The following is a 22599-nucleotide window of genomic DNA, read 5'->3' as shown; positions in this document are numbered from 1 at the left end:
AATATGTTCTCAATTCTCATTTTCAGTCACTCACAACTGAATAAGTGATTTTCGTCTCGCACCATCGGCACCATCTGCCAAGTAGTTTGCAAGCGGTAGCCTTTTAGATTAGCATTGCCGAGTTAGTCAAGTTCGGCAGCAATCTGTAAAGTGCCCGGGAGCCAAGTACATCCAACTCCGTCAGAAAACGTCACCATGTGTCTGCTGAAAAGCGGTAAAAAAAACCCAGCCCCCCTTGGGTGTGGGGGACTGGCGGACAGGTTTCTGCACCTTTCCCTGTCATTCGACTCCCTGCGAACCCATTTCGAGGGGAAAAGGCGTTACTTGTCAGAAAACCTATCCTTGGATGACCCCTAAACGCACAAGGGATAGCTCAACGTAGTGCCATCAACTTGGCAGGAAACGGGGTACCGAAAAACGGCCCGATTTCCACCGAGTTGGCAGGAAAACGGCCATCCGTGCTTAGATTCTGGCTACACTGAATTTTGAGTGGATTTTCACCGACTTGGCAGGAAAAGGGTTAAATGCCTGTTAGCTGTATCTTTTCCCATTTTGCTAACCCTAAAAACAACATCAAATCTTTGGAGATATATTTTTATCTCTGTTATTAAGCCGTGTTGTCTTTCAAAGTGTCACTGTTTCAATCCTTGGCGATGGATTGCTCCTGGTGGCTATACATGACATGCAAATAGAAAATTATTTCATTTTTAAAATCTAAGTTGTACATTCATCACCAATGTTTGAAAAACATTCTGTGCTCACACTGTGGTAAAAAATTCAAAATCAGCTACTTTTGATTTCAAACCATCTTAATGAAAAAAAAGATACAGCTGATGGAGCTTTAATGAAGATGTAGCTTTTATTAACCCACCTTTCTAATTTGTGTCTAGATAACCTTATTTTTGACAACTCTTCTCTTCCTTGTATTGTCTGTACTCTATGGTCTTCATAATCCCTGCAAAGAACACATGTTGACAATAACATCATTTTTTAATCTAATTTTGAAGTAGATGAGAAGTTGGGATGGATAGTGGTTGTGATAAATTACTGGACCAGGAACCATTTCTCCTATGCCACATTTTGAGCCCTGTTATCTTTCCTTACACCGCAAGTTCTTATTCAAATACCCTGAGTATAAAGCGCTTGCACTCTCACCATAAGGTTCTATGCTAAATTCTTTACAAACAAGGTAGAAATATAAGTAACAAAGAAACACAGTTGAACCATTTATCGGGATATCGTTGCAGTCTATATGTGTATCAAAACTGTTTGTAAAGTTAATTTTCTTGTTTTGATAAAAATATGCAGTAAGCTTTTTCATAACTAATGTCTTTGAAATCTTCCGTGCTGAAAGATGTTCTCTCTTATGAAGAAGAATACCTTGCGGACAACCATTTTTTGTTTGTTTATGAGATACTAATTGTTTACAAACAAAAGTAATCCTGGTTATGATTGCCAATTAACATAAGGGTATTGGTATTGCATTGCAGTGCAAATTCAGACGGTATGCCAGCACTCCAACGCAAGTAAGCTGTAGTACACATATCACAGTTATAACTATGTTGTTGATGCAAGTTTTTGAAATCTGTGGAAAATCATAGCTATGCATACTTTTTTGAATTATGCAAGTCACATCTACAAACTTCCACTAAGTTCTCGATAATATTCAAACATTTGAATGGCATACTCTGGACAGATTTTTATCACAAGCTAAACAACCTGATCTATCAATACAGACAGATGCTTAGATGGATAAACAAACTGACATACACAGACTAACAGACTGATAACCCTGGTCCCCCTAGTAAGCCTTTAGCACATGGAACAATACAATTAAAAGTGTTGTATCACTGAAATCTGGTATATTGTACTCCCTTGCACAGATATTCAATTTGTACTTTTGTATTTCTATTTGATGATGAGGCTTGATATGTTGTACTAATGTGAAAATTTAGGTCAGGTATATTTTCTGTACTTATTCTTCACTGCTAAACAAAATAGATGCGATGACACAGAGCTCACAGAGCAACAAAGAACACAGTGGTTTGCCAACAGCAGTGTTAAAATCTTAAATGAATGAATCGCTAGATGTAACTATGGTGACAGAGAAAGAAAATACAAACTTACTCCTCTTCTTCCTTTTCTGAGACGGCATAAGATGCATCACTTTGACTGTCACTTGAATCATCATTATCATCACTCTCATCATCTGAATAAACATCACTTACTTTCACGGGTTGCTTTTTGGCCAGCGCCTCAGCTGAAATGTTCAAATCAAAGCAGAATTAATTATGATAAAGACCTTGGACATATTTGCTTACAAACAGATATTACTATGCTTTGTATAACTTGGATATATCCAAAACCAGTGGTACAATTTTAATCTTCCATCAAATGTACACTGACTATAATATTGGTGCAAGCTTAATGTATTTGTCAGATCATAGTACCCCAATTGTATGCAATAAAATTGTGGAAAAAAGTACATGTACACAAGGGCATTCCCTAAAAACAAGAAGGCATCTTATAAATTATGCAAATTTATGTTTATATTTTTCGATATAATTGATTTTCAAGAAGTGTCAGTCACAATGTGATGACTATTTTTGCAATGCTGAGTAAAAAGCTTGACAAATCACTAGTATTGACTTGAACTATCGAGGTAGTCTCACTTCTACCTCTATGCTCAAACTGGAAAACCTAACTCACACTTACATCCAAGTATGCTTATTTCCATTGTATAACTGTGATGTAATGCGTCCATTGACATGTACTTTTGAAGAACTTACACATGGCAATAAGAAAGCAAAATCGTTCATGCCAACCAACAATGTGCAAACAATTGGAGGCAACCTGTCTGGACAGTCTACCCTCTGTTTACAGTCGTAGTCTGGTGTCATGACAGGAGGAAGTATGAAGCCTGAAAAGTTACATAAGTGGTTATGTCCAGGTATGTACAGGTATGTACAAAATGACTGAAAGTCACAAGTGTGGATAGGCGACCTCTTGATATTAAAGATACGTGCAGACATAAGGCAGCTTTGGAGTGTAGAGTCCTCTTAAGTTGTCAAACTCTGTAACTTGAGTATTAAAATTTTGATGTGCAAATACGTTTATTCCACCTGCAGCAAAGCGCTGTCTGTTGGGAATCACGTGTATGGTGTAGCTCCGCCCACCAACTCCTTTACTAATTATGTAGATTATACATTGGGCGTGTCATTAGTTAGTCGTGTCATGAGAACAATCGTCCACTGACTTATCTTTCCACCGATTCCAACGACTTTTCTCCCTTGACCCCTTCACACTTGTTGCATGGTTGTCTTATTACAACTTTGCCATACTACTCAATCGATGAAGAGGAAATGACCCAACATTTGGTAGCCAAGAACGTCTCCAGAGGAGATCAGAGTATTTAGGCAAAATTCACACTCATTTCTGGAAAAGATGGTCTCAAGATTACCTCAACACATTGCGTGAAAGAGATTTAATTTCAGGGAAGGGAGCCATTCAGAATCAGATAAGGGTGGGTGATGTTGTTCTAGTGGAAGACAAATCCGTCCCACGGATAAGGTGGTCTCTTGCTATTGTTGAAAAACTTAACACAGAAAATGATGGTTTAGTGCGTTCCGCTTACATCAGAACGCGTACTGGCAAAACTAGTAGACCTATCACTAAATTGTATCCATTAGAAGTTAATTCAGAAGTTGAAAATAATGAAACATGCGCCGATACTGACAAAGGTGCACACACTACAAATAGTAGCGTGATCAGTTCACGACCAGTCCGTGAAGCAGCTATGAAAGCCCGTCAACGACTAAAGGAAATGTCATCGATTCTGTATTAGTAAGTTTTTGTTTCAGACACGCATTCACTATCTTCAGTGACTGCTTTGTAGTTTTAGAGTTTACTTTAGTTTGTGATATTTGTAACTTTGAACTAATTTCAGTTGTGATTTCATTTGACATTCGCTATGAATATCCGTTAGATTGCAACTTACAGTTATTTTTTGAATTAGAGATTAATGTAACGTTTACGCAAAGGATTTTATTTGTAGTTTTTTTGTGTTTAAAGCTTATAACGAACCTGTACTGTAATAAGGATTTAATTAAAGGCGGAGCCTCCCTTTAAAAGGACGCCAAGGTATGGCGGCGTTCATTGTGTAAGTTTACACCAAATAGGCAACACACGGGCACACGCTCCAGAAAATGCCACTTTTAGTTTTCCCCGGCCGCAAAAACACAGACAGACTGCCAAGCGGTCAGCGCGAAGTTGCTGCCGATCGAACTCTGTGGCTATATTCAAAGTGTAACGCGACTAGAAGACAATTTTTTAGGAAATTCGAGCGTTTGTGGTGGGGAATCAATGACCGTTGGCGATTTGAACCGACCTTCAATCAAAAACTTGCATAAACTCTGTTTGCAGGATTAGCAAAATGTGACAAAAACTTGAGATCAGTTTGTGTAATCAATGTTATAGAAATCAAACATCGTAGTGGCCAAGTGTTTGACTGGGAGGAGAACTCCACTAATGCGAGAACCTGGGATTGAAAAGTGCGGCTTTAAGCACAGGGTGTTGTCTACATGTCCTTCCCCAGGGGTGGGTAGGTGTTTCGTTGTATCGCTAATATAGATATATTCTACCAACCTTTGGTGTTTCGGTCTTAACTTAGCACTGCCCTGACAATCTTGCGTAAACGTTTTATCAACATGCTGCGTCTATTATCTGATGAGTTTGAGTGCCTAATTAGCCAAAGTAATCAAGGGTAAATTACTAATCTGTGGACGCTCTCACCAGATTATCACCGGATTAAATTTGACAAAGTCAATAACGAACGCACCAGCAAGGTGTAACTGAAGAAAGGGCTGAAACTCTCAAAAGCCGTGTTCACAGAAATCTACTTTACAATAAACATTTCCTAATTTTTCAAACGTCAACAGTTTTCTGACATGTTTAAACGGGGACAGGCCAATTTATGCCTTCGTCGGTTGCTTCTTTGAGCTGTAGAACGCTAATCGAAGCGGTGGAGTCAGTGTCCCGATGTGGTCCGTCAGACCAGAAGCCGGAACTACAAACCTTTAACCTTAGAAATGTTTACTTTAAGCCAACATGATCGATAGATGTAAACAAATTAGCCAACATGCTTTGGGATCTAGGGTCAAGCTCATCGGTGTTTCTAAACACGGACATGACAATCTATATGTGTTTTTGACTACAGCCGGTCATCGTTTGCGGGAAGAAACTCGCCGCTTGTGACATAAAAACTGACTAGTCGGCAAAAGTATTTTCATGCCTTATATATGCTTATTCGTTTCAAGACGAGATGAAAGCTGCGAAGACACATTGGAAGCATAGTAATACTCAACAAGGTTGATCTATACGTTGGGGAGATATTGATGTCACAGTCTTGTCGAACGAAAATGGGGATGTTTAGGTCATAGCAAAGATGATAAATCAGTCAGCTGAATAAAACGATTTTTTTTGGACACCATACCTTTTTATGTCAGTTTTTGAACCCGCGTGAAACCCTGCGTAACAATGTAATAACTATATATAATCAAAAACTTTTGGACATATCTTTTTATGTCAACGTTTGGACACGCTTTAGAAATGCATGATATAGCATACTGTATATGTCTGACTGTCGGGGAAACACTTCTTGCGCCGCTGTCGGACTCAGTCGCGCGATCACGGTGTCTTTCCCCGTCTTTCCCTCGCACATTCGCTTTACCAAAAATGTGTTTTTTGTATAAAAACCGCAGCTTTACAGTTAAGGATGTTAGACTTTTTGAAGTTTATGCAATCCATCATCATATGGCCACTGGCTCGCCTTTACATGTTATGTGGGACTTTGCTTGGAGTTCACTACCATTTGACGTAGGCTTCGTCGACTGATAGAATGGAATAATAGACAGATGTGTACATCAGACACAAATGCGAATGCACTGTTTTTTGCGCCTCCGTCGGACTCAGTTGCTCTGTCTTTCCCTTGCACGTCAGCTTTCTCGAAAATGTGTTTTGTATAACTTGAAAACAACTTTACAGTGAAGGATGTGATCCCTCGAAGTTACTAATACACTTGTCGATTTGATATGCGAAGACACACTGACGACCAGTTATTTATTAGTTCTCAAACCTGGTGAAAATCATTCCGCGACACTAATCGATATGTCTTTTGGAGAACGTCCTAAGAACCTGACATGACCCTTGTTTGATGCGTTAGATAGTTGAGTATAAGGATTGATAAAATAATGTATCAAAATATACACAGATTCACGCGACTGCACTATCATATTCTTGGCAGCTCAATGACGTTTATGGCCGAGAGGGCGGGAGTCTCGGACCCAAGGGAGCATAAGCAGTATGCAGTACATTGCATGCTTTCCATGCAAAATCCGGCTTTGACTAATGTTCCCGTCCTGTTTCCGAGCATAACTTTCGAGCTGCGTAGCTAGTAATGTTGAAGTCAAGATATCCGAATTGTTCGTGTTCGAAATGCTTCTTGATTTGCAGAGAGAACACTCGACCTTCTTGTTTGTGTTTTAACTTAGCACATGGGGTCATTTGAAAAATTCAAAGCAAAATACCGCGGTGTATAAAATCTGCAGGCACGTAGTCACCAACCCACAACACTGCTTGTACTGCAGATCACACAATCGGTCGTGTGTAAAACATGTCTTTTGTTATTTGAAAAAAAAAGACTAATACAAAAGTGTACGTATTGCAAGAACGCGGTTGATAAACTGGACAAGTTGAAGGCGAGCTCGAACGTCGAGTTAATAAAGTCTTTTCCGTTCTTGTTCTCGACTAACACGGAATTTTTCAATATACCTGTGAAGTCTGATTCAGTTCGATGCGGTGTTAGGCACGTCGACCAACGTGGTTTTTGCCGGGCCAGCAGGAAGAGTATAAACACATCTCCGATACGTTACCAAGGTGTGTTGAACACATACCACGTATTCCTGGGAGGTCCTCCTTTCCGACCTGTTCGTTTACAAATGAATATTCAAGTTTGTTTTGCCTTCTGTTTGTTTCTGAATACATGAATATAAAGTGTCCACTAGTTTTACGGACCACCTCTGGACATGGCTTTTGAGAGTTTCAGCCCTTTCTTCAGTTATACCTTGCTGGTGCGTTCGTTATTGACTTTGTCAAATTTAATCCGGTGATAATCTGGTGAGAGCGTCCACAGATTAGTAATTTACCCTTGATTACTTTGGCTAATTAGGCACTCAAACTCATCAGATAATAGACGCAGCATGTTGATAAAACGTATACGCAAGATTGTCAAGGGCAGTGCTAAGTTAAGACCGAAACACCAAAGGTTGGTAGAATATATCTTTATTAGCGATACAACGAAACACCTACCCACCCCTGGGGACGGACATGTAGACAGCACCCTGTGCTTTAAGTATAGTTTATATAAGGATTTACAAGAGAATTTTCTTTGAAGTTTGTATCACTCGCCACATACAGAAGCAGATTGTGATTAATCCGTACCAGGCGTATTTTCTTATCAAGCATGATTAGAGACTAACCGCCATTGATCTTTCAGATTATTCTTTCCATTCTTACGCTTATCATTGGCACTTTACTCTTGAGATTATTTCGTGTTGTTTTTGCATTTGTGAATTCAGTTGTGTAAGATTTTTGAAACACTTTATCTTGCTGGCGTGAGGATGTTGAGAATCACGTGTATGGTGTAGCTCCGTCCACAAACTCCTTTACTAATTAAGTAGATTATGCATTGGGCGTGTCATTAGTTAGTCGTGTCATTCATTGATCCTAATGATTATTCATACTACACTGTATATATGGACCTGTGATAGTAATAAAGGTCAAGATTTGAACTTGGTCTCCGGCCTATTCTCTCTCTCTCTAACGCGAACCTATCCCAAAGTGTGTACCCCACACTGTCCACACCATCATCTGCTACGATGTCATGTGCTTTGATGTCTTCTTTTATGAAGATAATTAAAGGCGGAGCCTCCCTTTAAAAAGACGCGAAGCTATGGTGGCGTTCATTGTGTAAGTGGACACCAAACAGGCAACACGTGGGCACACTCTCAAGAAAATGCCATGTTTTAGTTTTCTCCGGCCATAAAACCGCAGACAGACTGCCAAGCGGTCAGTGCAAAGCTGCTGCCAATCAAACTGTGTGGTTATATTCAAAATTCTAACGTGACCGGAAGATAATTTTTTAGGAAATCAAGCATTGGTGGTGGGGAATCAATGACCGTTTGCGATTTGTACAAACTCTGTTTGCAGCATTAGCAAAAGGAGACAAAAGGCTGAGATCTGTTTGCATATAGAAATCAAACATAGTACTGGCCAAGTGTTTGACTGGGAGGAGAACTGCACTAATGCGAAAACCTGGGATTGAAAATTGCAGCTTTAACAGAGTCCAATAGGAAGGTCAGTTCTCCAAATCATGAGCTTGAATTGATTTAGAAGAAATATCAAGGGTATTTAACTCAGACTGCTCTGATGAGGATATTAAGGCTGACATGGATGATTCTGAAGTAGGTGAGGATGCAACTGAGGCTGATGACTTTGACAAGCAAGACAATCTACAATGTTGAACAGCAGTAATCATCAGGATGACAAAGCTACAGTTTTGGCAAAGGCCAACACCTCTACAGACTTGCGGATGTCTCATGACAACGATACTGAGCTCTTGGTTGGCACTACCTCTGAGTATGAGCGTGGCAGAACATTCATCTTACCTATTCACAGTTTTGAGATAGACTATCTCTTCAAGCACATCCCTTCTTATCTGATCACATTAGTGAACGATTAGACTACTAAATAGGCCATATATCACTACCGTCACATCCCCCAAAACTGCCAAGAACTGGTGTAATGTAGACAACAGTGAGATTGAGTCATTCATCGGCGTGCTATATGGGAGTGGACAGAAAGTTAGCCTAGGAGGAATGTTGGTCAAGCAATCCATATTTAAAAATCCTGGGCATTTCCATTTTGATAAATCACAGCAGTTTTCAGCAGCTGATGTGGTATTTCCACTTGGTTAACCCTCATAATGATCTATTATATGTCAAGATCCTGATGAGTCTTGGTACAACCTCTCTGTCAGGAAGATCTACTCTATAAAATCAATCCATGGATGGAGCCTAATTGCTAATTTTGCACCTTAATTGGGAGTGAAATATAAAGAAGGCGGCAACAGGAAGTGGCAAGAGTGAGGTGCTGTTAGAAAGATAACCATGGAGTTGTTGCAGCCTTTCTGCAGTTACAATCACACCTTATTTTGTGACAGCCTGTTTCCTACAGTTGTCACTGCTAGAGAGCTGATGGAAGCTAGTGTGTACATGATTGACAATTTCAACCAATGTAACTTTTGCACCATGCTGTCCCCCAGAAAAAAGAAACAGCTGGCAATACGATTAGGCAAGACGAAAATTACTACGAGCGACTGCCATCTTAACATAAGGCATGCAGCAAAGATGGTGAGACAACCGTCTGTGGTCATCTCTCTAAAACATCGCAGGATTGCCTCCTTTGCAATGTTCATCTGCACAAGGGTGATGCTAGGAGGTATATGTAGTGTTGGAGTATAGATTGCCCCTCCTGAGTCATGAACTGCCGTCAGAAGACTCTGCTGCAGATAATACAACGTGAACTATGTAATTTTGGCAGAGTTGTGCATTTAGTAGTTTATTAAAATACCAATGCCATTGATCCACTTATGAGTTGAAACAGACAATGAACCCAGATGTTCTCTTAATATACTGGTTATGTTTGTCTATCATGAGTTGTAACACAGACCATGAACTTACTTGTCCTCTTTGATAAATTTTTAAGGTGTAATATGACATGTAACTTGTAGCACAAACCTTGACATTGCCGTTTCACTTTAAACCTATCCTATCAATCCAAATAAAGTTCTGTTGAGCATTAATAGTTATTGCTGTCCCTTAATTGTTTGTACATAATACTGGTCACTAGCTGTATAAAAAAATGCAAGAGTAGTGGGAACACATTGTCTTGTAAGCAAGCCTTGCAATTGTTTGACTGAAAACTTTGGTGAATCGACTGATGATACCTAGTCAGCTGCAAGCAAAGCCAAGGTGGTACAAACCTGCATCTAAGATGACACAGCATGACTAACTTGTTAACATACACTAACACTCTAACAGGCACCTTGCCTGTAAAAGCCGGTACTCTATTATTAAATCCTCTTTCTCCTAAGTGGTATTTATTTCTATGGTTTGTCTATGGAGCCTGATACAACAGTGTTTCTGTTAACGCAAAATCCTGCGTACTTTACACAAAATTGTTCAGAAATACGCAAAAAAAATAATGACTGTGTAAACTAATACACATTGCGAAATGCCGCCCCATGACACAGACATACTTGGCCCGCACTACATTGCCTGAACGTGGTTCAATGCAGGACAAAAATAGAACATACGCACCTGCTTGCAAGTGACATTTATTATGATATTGGAACATTTTAGACTTTAGCGGACCGCAACACTTTATGCAACATTGTATTTCATCATCACAAAGCATCATGTCAATCAGTTCTGTACAGACAATAACACTACAGATGCAAAAAATTTGAGAATCGATCAAGTCTATGTTTGTTGGTAACACAATACAGTTAATGGTCATTACGTCGTGTGCTAGGTTATAAGTGTTTACGGGTGACGATTTACACTCTGTCAGGTTGCATTCTTGAGAGGTCCCACTGGACTTTGATCAGTATCTGCTTTTTGTTGGCCCTTTGGAAACACTAATTTCGTAGTCAGAAAGTATTTTCTTTGAACATTAAGTCACTAGGCTGCTCAACGATCATATACAAGACATGCATTACAGCATTGCAAGCGTTCAGCTACATATACCTTGAAGCCCCCAGGCTATTGTTTTTTGTTAATACAGCATGTACATTACAGGAAACCCCCCAACTTCTACAGAAAAGACTGTCCAACTCACTTCAGATACCGATTCCTACCGTAGGCATTATTGATACATTTTACGCAAATAAAAACGCAGTTGTGTAAAATTGTATGCAAGTTTTGAAACTGAAACGCTGGATATAAAGAGGATTAACATGGCAAAACTTAGCCAATGTCACTACATTGAATACGGTCGTAGTGTGAGACTCTGCCGAAGTGATCAAATTTCATACATGTAGTTCACAAACTCTTACCATGGGAAACATGATGGGTTACCGTTTGCAGATGTTGCTGCACTGCAAGCTCTACTCCCTGGGTTACAAACTGTCAAGCGAGGTGGTGTTTGTGCGCTGGTAAAAAGTAGCATGATGCAAGACCTATAGCAAGGTACCCACCTAAGGAAGCTAGGTCAATGGTCTGACGTTTTTTTTCAGCACTAACAGTTTATTATCTCCCTATCTCCAAGGCGTAGGTACAAACTAATAAAATCAAGCACAATTAACCACGGCTATCCCGTTGCTAAATATCAGTTTTTTCACTAATGCCCTGCAGGATTAATGGCTCTGGCATGCAGTCTTCTATATACACATACTAGGAGGTCAGTTCCTACCAGATCAAAAGTGCTTCATCATGTAGGATTTTTATAAACATACAAAAGTGCACACTGAAATCTCTTGATATTTAAAGGGAAGTCTTATTATCAAGTAGGGTCCTATCGATGAATATGGTATTTTGCAATCCATTGAAATTGCTCACAATTTTATTTTCTGATATATATATGTCCTTGATTTGCAAAAAAACTTTCTGAATAAATTTTGATTTATAATCAAAAGAACTGAAATGATACAATATTATTTCTAATCTTTAACACTTATTTGTGTAATTTAAGTTTAACCTTAAATAATCATAAGTAAACATGTAACACATTAAGACATAGTGAATATTGATGGTAAGGAAAGTTATAAAAAGTTCACTGCACCAAAGCCAATAAAGATTTTTGTTTTCATAAACATTTTCTTGGCTTCATGATTTTAGTATATGTCTTATTTCCTGTTATCGTTTCTTTTAATATTATTTAACTTACAGTTATGAATACAGCAATAGATTGTTTGCAAACAACATATACAAATATATTGCTGTATTTCATTTAGAAAACATGAAAATATACAAAAAGACTGTCTCTCTGGTGATAATATGATGCTTAAGAAATACTGAGAAAAGATTGCAACAGTACTAACACACCTGTTCTTTTCTTTTTCTCTCTTTCAGCCTTCAAGTCTTTGATAGCTTGTGCTTTTCTGTCTCTCTTTTCATCAATTGTTCTTCTCCTTTCTCTGCTTCTCTCTGATGTTGTCTTGGCCCGTTGTTTGAATTCCTCCTCTCGTTTCTTCTGTCTTTTCATCTCCTTTTTCTTGGCCTGACGAAGTTTCCTTTCAATCTCAAATCTAATGACAAGGTATACTTTATATTTAGAAAAGTAGTCATGTTTTGAACTGTTCTTCTGTCTATATAAAATCTTGACAACAAAAGAAACAAGTCATTGACAATGACACAGTCCCTACTTGTTAATGGGTACTTTAACCCTTTTCCTGCCGAGCGCCCCTGTCCGTTATCCTGCCAAGTCGGTCAAAACCGGCCCCCTTTTCCGTGTCTACAGAAGATAGGCTCTCCTGCACGCTTTCCTGCCAGGCATTTGGCGGGAAAATACCGCATTTTCGGGGTACGATTACCGACCATATACGTGTTAGACTTCAAAAATTTTTGCATGCCCGTATAGAGGGGCAACCGCTGATGAGGTTGTGTCCAGAAAATGACGAGGTCACGGGCGTTGTTTGCCCCGGGGGACGTGCACTTTTATGCCCTTTTCTAGCTTACTTTCGCGGAAGTAAAGCTCGTTCGCCGGCACGCACGGCCACACCGGGGAAACGTCACCTCTCTCGTGGGTTAGTAGAAGACCCAGGGGTTAGTGCTATGGTGCGGGAGCACCCTCAAACCTGTCCTGTTTCCCCTGGGTTGTGTCACTTGGCCACGTACCTTGAACGACTTGGAAGAGTCGCACATTGCAGTCTGCTTTGACGTAGTGTCAACGACATAGTTCCGCCATTGAAGGAAGGCGTGTACGTAGTTTGGCCAGTTCAGTGAACACTTAGCTCGTTAGTGTTACCGTTTCCTAACACGTTAGTTGTGCAGTTGTTACTAAGGTGCAGTTTTGTACCACCTTAGCTCTGGACAGTGCAACTGCTCTATGCACTAACCCCAACGACAGATGGTTGGTACAACGTCTACGTCGCACGAGCACAGCCTCCGTTGGGCTGTGCCCCTCCCACGTGATACAACGCACGTTCATCCATTACTATAGCGTCCTTACGGATCTGCCAAAAACGAAAGTGGGGGTAAAAACAAAACAAACGAAAATATGCGATCCATAGATAGTATTTTATTCGGGAATAATTTACATTATGCCGAACAATAAATCTCGGAGTCTGTCTCGACGTCCGAGTGCATGGTCCGTGTTTCAAAAATTACAATCAGGGTGGCAGATCCGTGTTTCAAAAATTATAATAGGGGGAATTGTAAAAAATAATCCGTCTAAACAAACAAAACAAACGAAAATATGCGATCCATAGATAGTATTTTATTCGGGAATAATTTACATTATGCCGAATAATAAATCTCAGAGTCTGTTCTCGACGTCCGAGTGCATGGTCCGTGTTACAAAGATTACAATCGGGGATTGTACAAAATAATCCGTGTTTCAATTTACAATCAGCGGGATCGTAAAGCACAAACAAACGGCACAACCGTGCTCAAATGTGATCATGGTCCGTGTTCAGAATACAGTCAAGCCACTGTTAGGCGAAGCTGTCCCCTGTCCGTTATTTACGTCGGGTTCTCTTGCTGATGGGTGTCGTCGGGGCTGTGTGAGTAGAGGTCTGCACGCCAATGCTCCTCTTACCTCGTAGCATCATGCGATGATGAAAAGCCGCAAAACACTCGCCCTCGTGAAGATGAACCCCGCACAGACTACATCCTTTGGACGTCTCAGACAGTCGTCCGCTCGCAGTGGTCTTACCCTCTCTGCTACATACTTTACAGCATTTCTGCCGCCCCTCCAAACGGCTGACAACGTGCATCGGCTGATTTTGTGGATTGATGTACGAGGCAAGAGAAACAGTGGCCTCGACCTCTCTCACACTGGGCTGCGATCGCCCACAATAACCGCCAATGAGTTGTTTCCCGACACGCAGATGAAACATCTTATGGGTCAGCTTACTATCAGGGTGTACATGCTTGAAGCATATATATGCATTTACCAGGGCAACATCAATCAGGTAACATGCCAGATATGTCCACCATCTGTGGTTCTTGCGCCCAGTGTGAAAGTACTTGCGCTTCTGGTTGGCTCGGTCGACGCCTCCCATGTACCGGCGATAATTATACAGCGACAGAGGCACTTGTCGCCGCTCGTCTCCCTCCCCCACTGGCACGCACTCCAAGGGTGGATAGACCGTATTCAAGATCAGCACCTGAGCGTTACTATCCTGATAAGCAGTGATGTTAAGACGAGAGTCCGTTCTGGTCGTGGCTTTCATATCCCCAACAGACAGAGGAAGGCGCTTCCTCTTACCCGGCGGAATTAATTGAGGGGGCATGGTGCGACGATTACGGCGGTTGAAACTCCCGACCATGTAGATCCCGGTCTCCATCAGCTCTCTAGCAGTAACGACCGTGCTAAACAGGCTATCACAGAATAGGCTGTGATTATATCCACAGAATGGCTGGACCAGCTCCATCGTAATTCTTTTCACCACACCTCGCTCCTGCCGTCTCCCATCAGTCCGATCCCGATATTTCACACCTAGGTACGGTGCAAAGTTAGCTATGTATGCAGTGGTGGAGTCGCACAGCTGCCATATCTTGAAACCGTCTCGATCAGGCTTATGCGGTAATCTCTGCTTAAATTTAGAACGGCCCTTAAATCGCACCATGCCCTCGTCGATGGAGATCTCTCTACCCATCTTATAATTATTTACGCACCGGTCAACTATGGGCTCCATCCATGGATTGATTTTATACAGGGGATCCTCCTGACACCGACGTCGGCGGCGTGCCTCATCAGGATCACGACGTGGATCGTTCTCTGGGTCTGCCAGATGAAAGTATCGCATAAGCTGCTGAAAGCGACTGCGGGTAATCACAGTAGAAATACCCTGGTTTCTCAGAAAGGGATCGCTAGACCAATAATCCTCCACTGATGATTTACGGTCGATACCCATACAGACTAAGACGCCAATGAACGCCTGCACCTCTCGGTAGTCAGCGTTACGCCAGTATTTATCTATTTTCCTAGCGATATGTCGCTGGTGGAATTTGGCGTATTTATTAGTCTCGTCCTTGGCCAATCTGATCAGTGTAGCTGGAATAAACTTAAAAAAGTAATCGAGCTCACGGGCGTGGCTGGGCAAGGTGAAAGTCGGTCCTCTCTCATGGTCAAAATCGGTCTCTTCAAATATATTAGCATCGGTAGTCTCCGACATACGCCAGACAGGAGGTGTGTCGTCCTCCGCCAACACAGCAGCAGCGTCATCATCGTCGTCAGAGCTTGCCTCACCTACGTACTGCCTGTCATAAAAGTCATCGTCCTCTGCCGCATCCTCGTCAACCTCCGAGTCGGACTCAGCGGTGATATCACCGTCGTCTGGGCGTCTGGGCCTGAACTCGCCCGTAGCGGCATCAAGGATCATATCTGGCTCAAAATCAGGTGGGCTATCCTGATAACGAACCCTCCGCACTATCTTTTTCGGCGGGGACATCGCAGCACACGAAACTATGGCAGGAGCGGGCTCGGCAGCCTCTGCTGATGACGAGGACTCAAGCTCTTTCGCACTGGGCACAGGAACCTCTCCTGACGCAGGATGAGGGCTCATAGTAGACACAGGTGGTGTCTCTCCCGGAGCAGCCGGGGGAGAACCAATGGCATCAGCCGTCTCATTACTCACTGTCTCACTAGCAGCAGCAGACGTAGTCTGTGCAGGTGAAGTATCTCCCACAAGAGCAGATGTAGTCTCTGCAGGTGAAGTAGTCTCTCCCGGAGCAGCCGGGTGAGAACCACTGGCAACCGGTGACCCGTCATCATCCTCATCGGCAGAACGATCGGTCTTACGTTTACGCTTACCACTGGGTTTTTCAGCCGGAGATGGCTTCGCCTTACGGGAGCGTTTCTTGCCCGACTTCTTAGAACGTTTACTAGGGACATCACAACGATCGCTACCACTACCGCCCGGAGACTCTGCATCTTTGAGCTTCAGTCGTCTGCTCGCCTTCAGAAAACTTTTGCGGTCCGTCAAGCTCATGTCTGGAACAGTGTCGACAGACTAGCAGGTCCCTCCCTTTTAAAGCCACAGGGAAACAAAGCCCTGGACATGATTGGACGCAGGGGTGTTAATATATGCATCCACCTGTTATTATAATGGACCTACGGCAATCAGTCCACCAACCGGCGCTGACATTCCTACCCGTCATGTAAATTGCCTGTCCGCACCATTTGATATGCTAATAATACTCATTTGCGATGCAAATCAATCGAGCACTTAGCATAACAAAGTCAATGTCACTTGACATTCCGTCCAGCTGGGTACGTGGCATGCGCACCTGCCACCCAAGGACGTTGCCCCAAGCCCATGTTTAGTACGGGTGGGAAACCCGTATCTTTAACCTCATGTCCTTCTAAGTACGCCTGCGCAGGGCGTATTGTCATCCAAGTCGGTGACAAGCCAACCCGACAGATTGCCCATTAAGCAGTAATGGACTGGCCGTCTCGTTCTTGTACGGCAACGAACAGTGCTTCAGCGGCTTGTTTAGGTCATAACCGTCGCCTGCCGAGCGGCTTACCCACTAAGGCGGTCAAAGATGAAGGATGCCAAAATTGTCAACGGCTGTCTCGGCCTCGTCCGTTGGGCAAACATGGCTCCTTCAAATAACGTGGCCAGCACGTCTACGTCATCAGCGGTGATGACGACCCGTCATTGACGCCCGAGTGCGTAAAACTCGGAATATACCGACAGGTACCTCTACCTGAGTCGGTCATACTACGGTATAAACCAAACACAGGTCTGCCAACTCCCGTTAGACTCGGCCGTTAGCCGAACTTCACAGGGACAACATAGGCGTAACAAGTCGGTGAACAACGGTTCACGCACCTAACCGCAGCCGCCAAGTCGGTGAACAATGGTATCAAATTTTGAGGCCATGTTCCTGAATGGCAAGGCTGAGGCGGTGTGTTTCGTTGCACGGCTTGAACGTCTAGAGCCAAGTGCAGCCGACAACGTCCGACATCTGAGTGGGTAGTCTTTTCGAGAAGGTAACAAGTCGGTTAAAAGCGGTGGTTACCCTTCACAAATGTCGCTCAAGTCCGTTCGGATCAGTTCCATGTCAGGGACTAATCAAGCCGAGTCCGTCAAATCCGTTCGCACTTCCCGTCAATCAGGACCAAGTCCGTGATTTTCGTCTCGCACCATTGGCAAAAAATTGCACCGCCAGCTGAGGCGGTCTTAGGCGGTTGCCTTCGAGAAAGCCGAGTCCGTCAAATCCGTCCGCACTTCCCGTCAATCAGGACCAAGTCCGTGATTTTCGTCTCGCACCATTGGCAAAAAATTGCACCGCCAGCTGAGGCGGTCTTAGGCGGTTGCCTTACAGATTAGCGTTGCCGAGATCGGTCAATTTCGGCCGCAATCTATGTAGTGCCTCAGAGCCAAGTTACCCAAACTCCGCTAGAATACGTCAACGTGCTAACCTGCCAAGTACGCTACTCGTCCCCCAAAAAAAACCAGTCCCCCACCGGGGTGGGGGACTGGCTGGGTAGCTTCCGCACCTTTCCCTGTCCTTGGACTCTCTGTGAACCCATTTCGAGAGCAAACGCCGTTCCTCGCCCAAAACCTGTCCTCGAACGACCCTAGTGCGAGCAAGGTTTGCTACACGTAGTTCCGTCGACTAGGCAGGAAAGGGGGTACCAAAAAGTAGCCCGATTTCCACCGCCTTGGCAGGATAACGGCCGTGGCTGCTCAGATTCTAGCTACACCGAATTTCAAGCGGATTTTTCACCGACTTGGCAGAAAGGGGTTAATTACAAGTCCTCTGAGAGGAAAGAGTCCTCTTCATTAATTAGGTCTGTGATTGACCAGATATAATGAACTGAAAATGCTCACGTGTTTCATTAAATATTGCAGTTGTGTGTAAATTTGAACCTTTGCCATATGTTTGTAACTTCATTGAAAGTGTTATGATCAACATAATATTCACTACAGATAAATTCTAAATCCAAGTATATATCCCAAATCAGGAAAGTTTTACTTCAGTTGGCTGAAGTAAAAATGTTAAATGACTTTAATAATATCGTTTCATAGTATCTTTAATGTACAAAGCAATTCGTCAGCTTTGGTCTAGTCAAAACAGATAAATATCCTTAATTAGGAAAGTTCATTAAATTTGCAAATAATAAGGAATTGGCTAAAGTAAAAATGCTTAATGACTTTCAATGTTGTATCGTAGTATCTTTAATGTTAATAGCAAGTTTCATGAAATTTGGTCCAGTAAATAAAGATAAATATCCCATATTAGGAAAGTTCATTAAATATGCAAATTAGGAATTGGCTGAAGTAAAAAAGTTTAATGACTTTCAATAATGTTGTCTTATAGTATCTTAAATATATGTAGCAAGATTCATCAACTTCGGTCGAGTCAATTCAGATATATATCCCTAATTAGTGAAGTTCATTAAATATGTAAATAAGGAATTGGCTGAAGTAAAACTATTTAATGATTTTCAATAATGTTATATCATAGTATCTTTAATGTACATAGCAAGTTTCATCATTTTTGGTCAAGTAAATTCAAATAAATATCCCTACCTTCAACAGTTCATTAAATATGCAAATTAAGAGTTTGATAGTAAAAATGCTGCACAGTGTTTCAGCCAGCGTGCAGCATTGCGACATTTGACGCAATTTTTTTTGTTTTGTCCCGATAAAATAACCGTTGTGGGTCACCATGACGCAATCTGAGTAGGCCATATTTTAGTGGCTATTGAATTTTTAGACAGTGCCTCCTGGACAGAAAACTACGGCTAACAATAAAATCTTGTAAGATGTTGAAACAGTTTACCCTCCTTCCTATAAAGTTGCAATGTATTGAAACAGTTTACTCTCCTTTCTACAAAGTTACAAATTCCCTGGTACGTAAAACAAACATTGTTGCTGTTCGATACTACAACACATCACGGACGCACAACGTCCATGAATACACTGAGGCTTGGTTCTGCATAGGTGAGTGCCGCGACGATGCTGAAGTTATTTTCGTATTCGTTTTCGTATTCATTTTCGTATTCGTATTCGTATTCCTATTGGAGTCACTGACAATTTTTTTATTTTTAGTCCAAATTTCGTACATTTTATATAAAAGTTCTGTCTTTACAGAACTTCAAGTGCTTTTTATATGACAGTATCAATACTTCAATATCTGAGAATGTACGTTAAAAAAGATCAAATATTTTTAGGCTCAAGATTGTAAGATATCTTTGCTATCATTAGAGGAGAGATTTTAAAAACAAATACCGTCAATGACGCTGTACCTTCTCTAATGTGTGGCCAGGTCAGGTAATTGTTGTTGGCATGGAGTTGTTGGTAAATAGTTGATGATGTAGGGGCATGAGGTGGGATATGGACCCAAAGAACCCAAAAGATGATTAAATACATCAATCAAAAAAATTCTAAGCTACAGTATAAACTGCCTAAAGATAGTTCAAAGTGTAAAAAAGTTAAACAATTCAGAAATAAGAATTAACAGTCCAAAATAGTAATGACGCACTTCCTTACTGACCTGAGTGCATGTGAAATACACAACCTGGCATCTGTAAATTAAATGTATACCAAGTGATCATTTCCAGTCACTTTTAACTGTTTTTAATAGATTTTCCAAAGAGTCCTGTGGAAATGATGAAAAACGCTTATCTGGTCTTGTGTTTGTATAACCTCATGGCTGATAATTGTCATAGTATTGAAAAAAAATTGAAAGTGAAGAAATTACTGTTTTTAATAGGCATATTTTCCTTGAAATACATGACCGTGTAAAGAATATATGCTAAAAGTGTTTAAGAGTAAATTTCTTTTCAAAAAATAATTTAATTTGTGACCAAAGGATTTTTATTCTTTGAGTTTACAAATTCAAACATTGCAATTTGTTCAATCATCTTGTGCAGTGCAAAATTTATAAAATGACTGAAAAAAAAAAAAAATTGGCAGAATTACAGTCTTTGTGATGTAAAATTATGGGTTGACATCACGATAACTGTTAATCTGTTTGAAGTACTAATATACTATAATTTAAAAAAGAAAAATTCATGCAGAAACGGTAAAATATATTGTCAGCAATGTAGTGTTAATTTTGACTTTACATATAGAGCCAAATATATAGAGCGAAATATCAGCCATGTTCAGCAAAATCCACACAACAGCATTGATCCTTTTCTAATTTGATTTGATTTGCTTATGTTATCCTTGTATGACAGTCAGTACAATATGGAACTTGAACACAACACAGTGAATAAGTATGCTGTAAATGAAATGGTGTGGCTGCATCCACATGCAGCAATAGGAGTGCCTTTGTCTCTCACCCCTCATTTCCAACCTGTCCCATCCCTGAAAAAATAGTTTGGTCTTATATTTATAATGTTAATAATTTCTGTATTTGTTAAAATGTGCGCATCTCAAAAACTTTTGATCATAAACATTTTCATTGTTTTTTATAGCTGACCAATCAGTTAACCTGTTTATTTTCAATATTTGCGCATTTTTCCTCAGTATTTGACATTTTCAGAATACCTTCTTATTCAGTTTGTCATTTTCTAAAAGTTTAAATGCTCCATTGTGTGGTCAAGCTTTCCACAAGCATCAAATGTGGTACTTCATATAGGAGGGTCTGCCTCTAGAGGGCGGGCATCATGAACACTCCTGTGTTTGTTGGTTAATTCCTCCACGTAAACTTCTGATTGTACTGTAACATTGAACATGGCCGACGTCCGATTTTCCTGTCTAAAACTTTCACTCATTTTCGTTCATATGACTCTGAAACTCCAGGAAACGATTGGGAAGAAAGGGTTATCTTGAAATATTGAGGTACTCGCCGATATTTTGCAAAATTAAATCAAAATGAGAAAAATGCAAGGAAAATGCCGACAGGCTTACACAATGACAGTTTTCAGACTCGGAGGCATATGATCATCTCTGCAGATTATGCAACAGGCCCAGATCACGTGAGGCCATGAGGGGATATCCACGCAACTCAGTACCAAACACTAGCGCTCACAGAGTGAGCAAACACAAAGTGAGTACCCCTAACGTCAGCTCAGTAGTCTGTAATAGATTGTAGTCAACTAAGAAACCTTGGAGAAAGGCTTAACACTGTGGCTATGCCGCTAAGTCCCTTTTGATTTTTGTCATAGCTCAAAATCGTTCTCCCACACCTCAACCTGAGCCATGAACACCCCCACCAGTTTATGATATGACCCATCACAATGGCATGACGTCAACGGATCTTGACAGACGGAAGTCTTGACAGACGGAAGTTCTTGACAGCAGCATATTGGTTTTCAACTCTAATACCTTCTCTGTCTATAAATAGACACGAGAAGGTAAAAACAAATGGCCAGTACACTGGCACTTCTTAGCTGGGTAGTCTGCTAAATAGATCAATATTCGGCTCGATCTATCGATCCCGTAGTCGATATGCCCGCCATTGTGACCCAAATATTCACTAGGTTATAGTGGCGGGCATATTGACCACGGGATCGATAGATCGAGCCGAACATCGATCCATTTAGCACAAAACCAAGCTGAATGCGCCTGTGGGCCAATAGTAGTCTCTGGAGGAAAGATTTTCTAAACAAACATCATTTTCATATTCGTATTCGTATTCGTTTTCGTATTAACTTCTCTCACAACATCCAACTTCAACATTCTGTTGACATCATTAGTATAGATAATGGAAATCTAGCTGACCCGCCCGATTTGACGAGTTGTAAAGGTAATTTTCTTATTTTAAACTGATATCTCTGTGAAAGTGATCGTCATAACGACGGTGAATGCAGGGCTCAACGTTATAGCATACCCCAAAGTCGAAATTTTAGGGGCAAACCTTGGACCTTGAAAGTATTAGAGGCTTTTGTATTGTCTCGAAAACCTTAAAAATTATATATATGACGCGCTATATTTATACTGCTGTCGCAAAGAAAGTATCATCTCATGTGATGTGGGAAAGCGTCATAAAAGAAAATTAGATGAATAAAATGGTATCATAGGCCAATGTTTAGATCGGTACATTTGTTTCACTATAAATAAAGATTAAATTAATGTGTTAGCTGTTGTCAGAGTCTTTATTTGAGTACGGCCCATTTCTTTTTCTTTCCTTGCGTTTGTGTCAACTGTCATTGCCAGAACATGTTGATCAACTTGCGTTATGATAAGATACATCAGAATGCATAGAAATTAATTTGTATCGCGAAATATCGAGAAATACCTGTATTCTATGATAAATATACTTCAGCTAGTCTAGTAGCTGTCGCGACTGGCTCGATCGGTTTCCGTCATTTTTACTGTGCGATCCAGTTTTAGTGTTACGTAGTTTGTCC

The 22599-nt window shown here is 41.2% G+C and overlaps 1 protein-coding gene across 1 annotated transcript in view; it reads right to left on the bottom strand.

Moving 5' to 3' along the window:
- LOC139150523 (RNA polymerase-associated protein RTF1 homolog) overlaps positions 1-22599 on the bottom strand; it is a 55231-nt gene that overhangs the window by 21519 nt on the left and 11113 nt on the right. Inside the window, exons 5-7 of the mRNA XM_070722945.1 lie at positions 12162-12364; positions 2128-2260; positions 872-955 (exon numbers count right to left, since the gene is read on the bottom strand). Coding sequence (XP_070579046.1) covers positions 872-955; positions 2128-2260; positions 12162-12364 — 420 coding nt within the window. The remainder of the gene's footprint in view (positions 1-871; positions 956-2127; positions 2261-12161; positions 12365-22599) is intronic.

This window comes from Ptychodera flava, chromosome 14 (genome assembly GCF_041260155.1).
Source record: "Ptychodera flava strain L36383 chromosome 14, AS_Pfla_20210202, whole genome shotgun sequence".
In the NCBI taxonomy this organism is placed as follows: Eukaryota; Metazoa; Hemichordata; class Enteropneusta; family Ptychoderidae; genus Ptychodera; species Ptychodera flava.
Note: the sequence above shows the minus strand (reverse complement) of the source record. Positions and strands in the feature narration are given on the sequence as shown.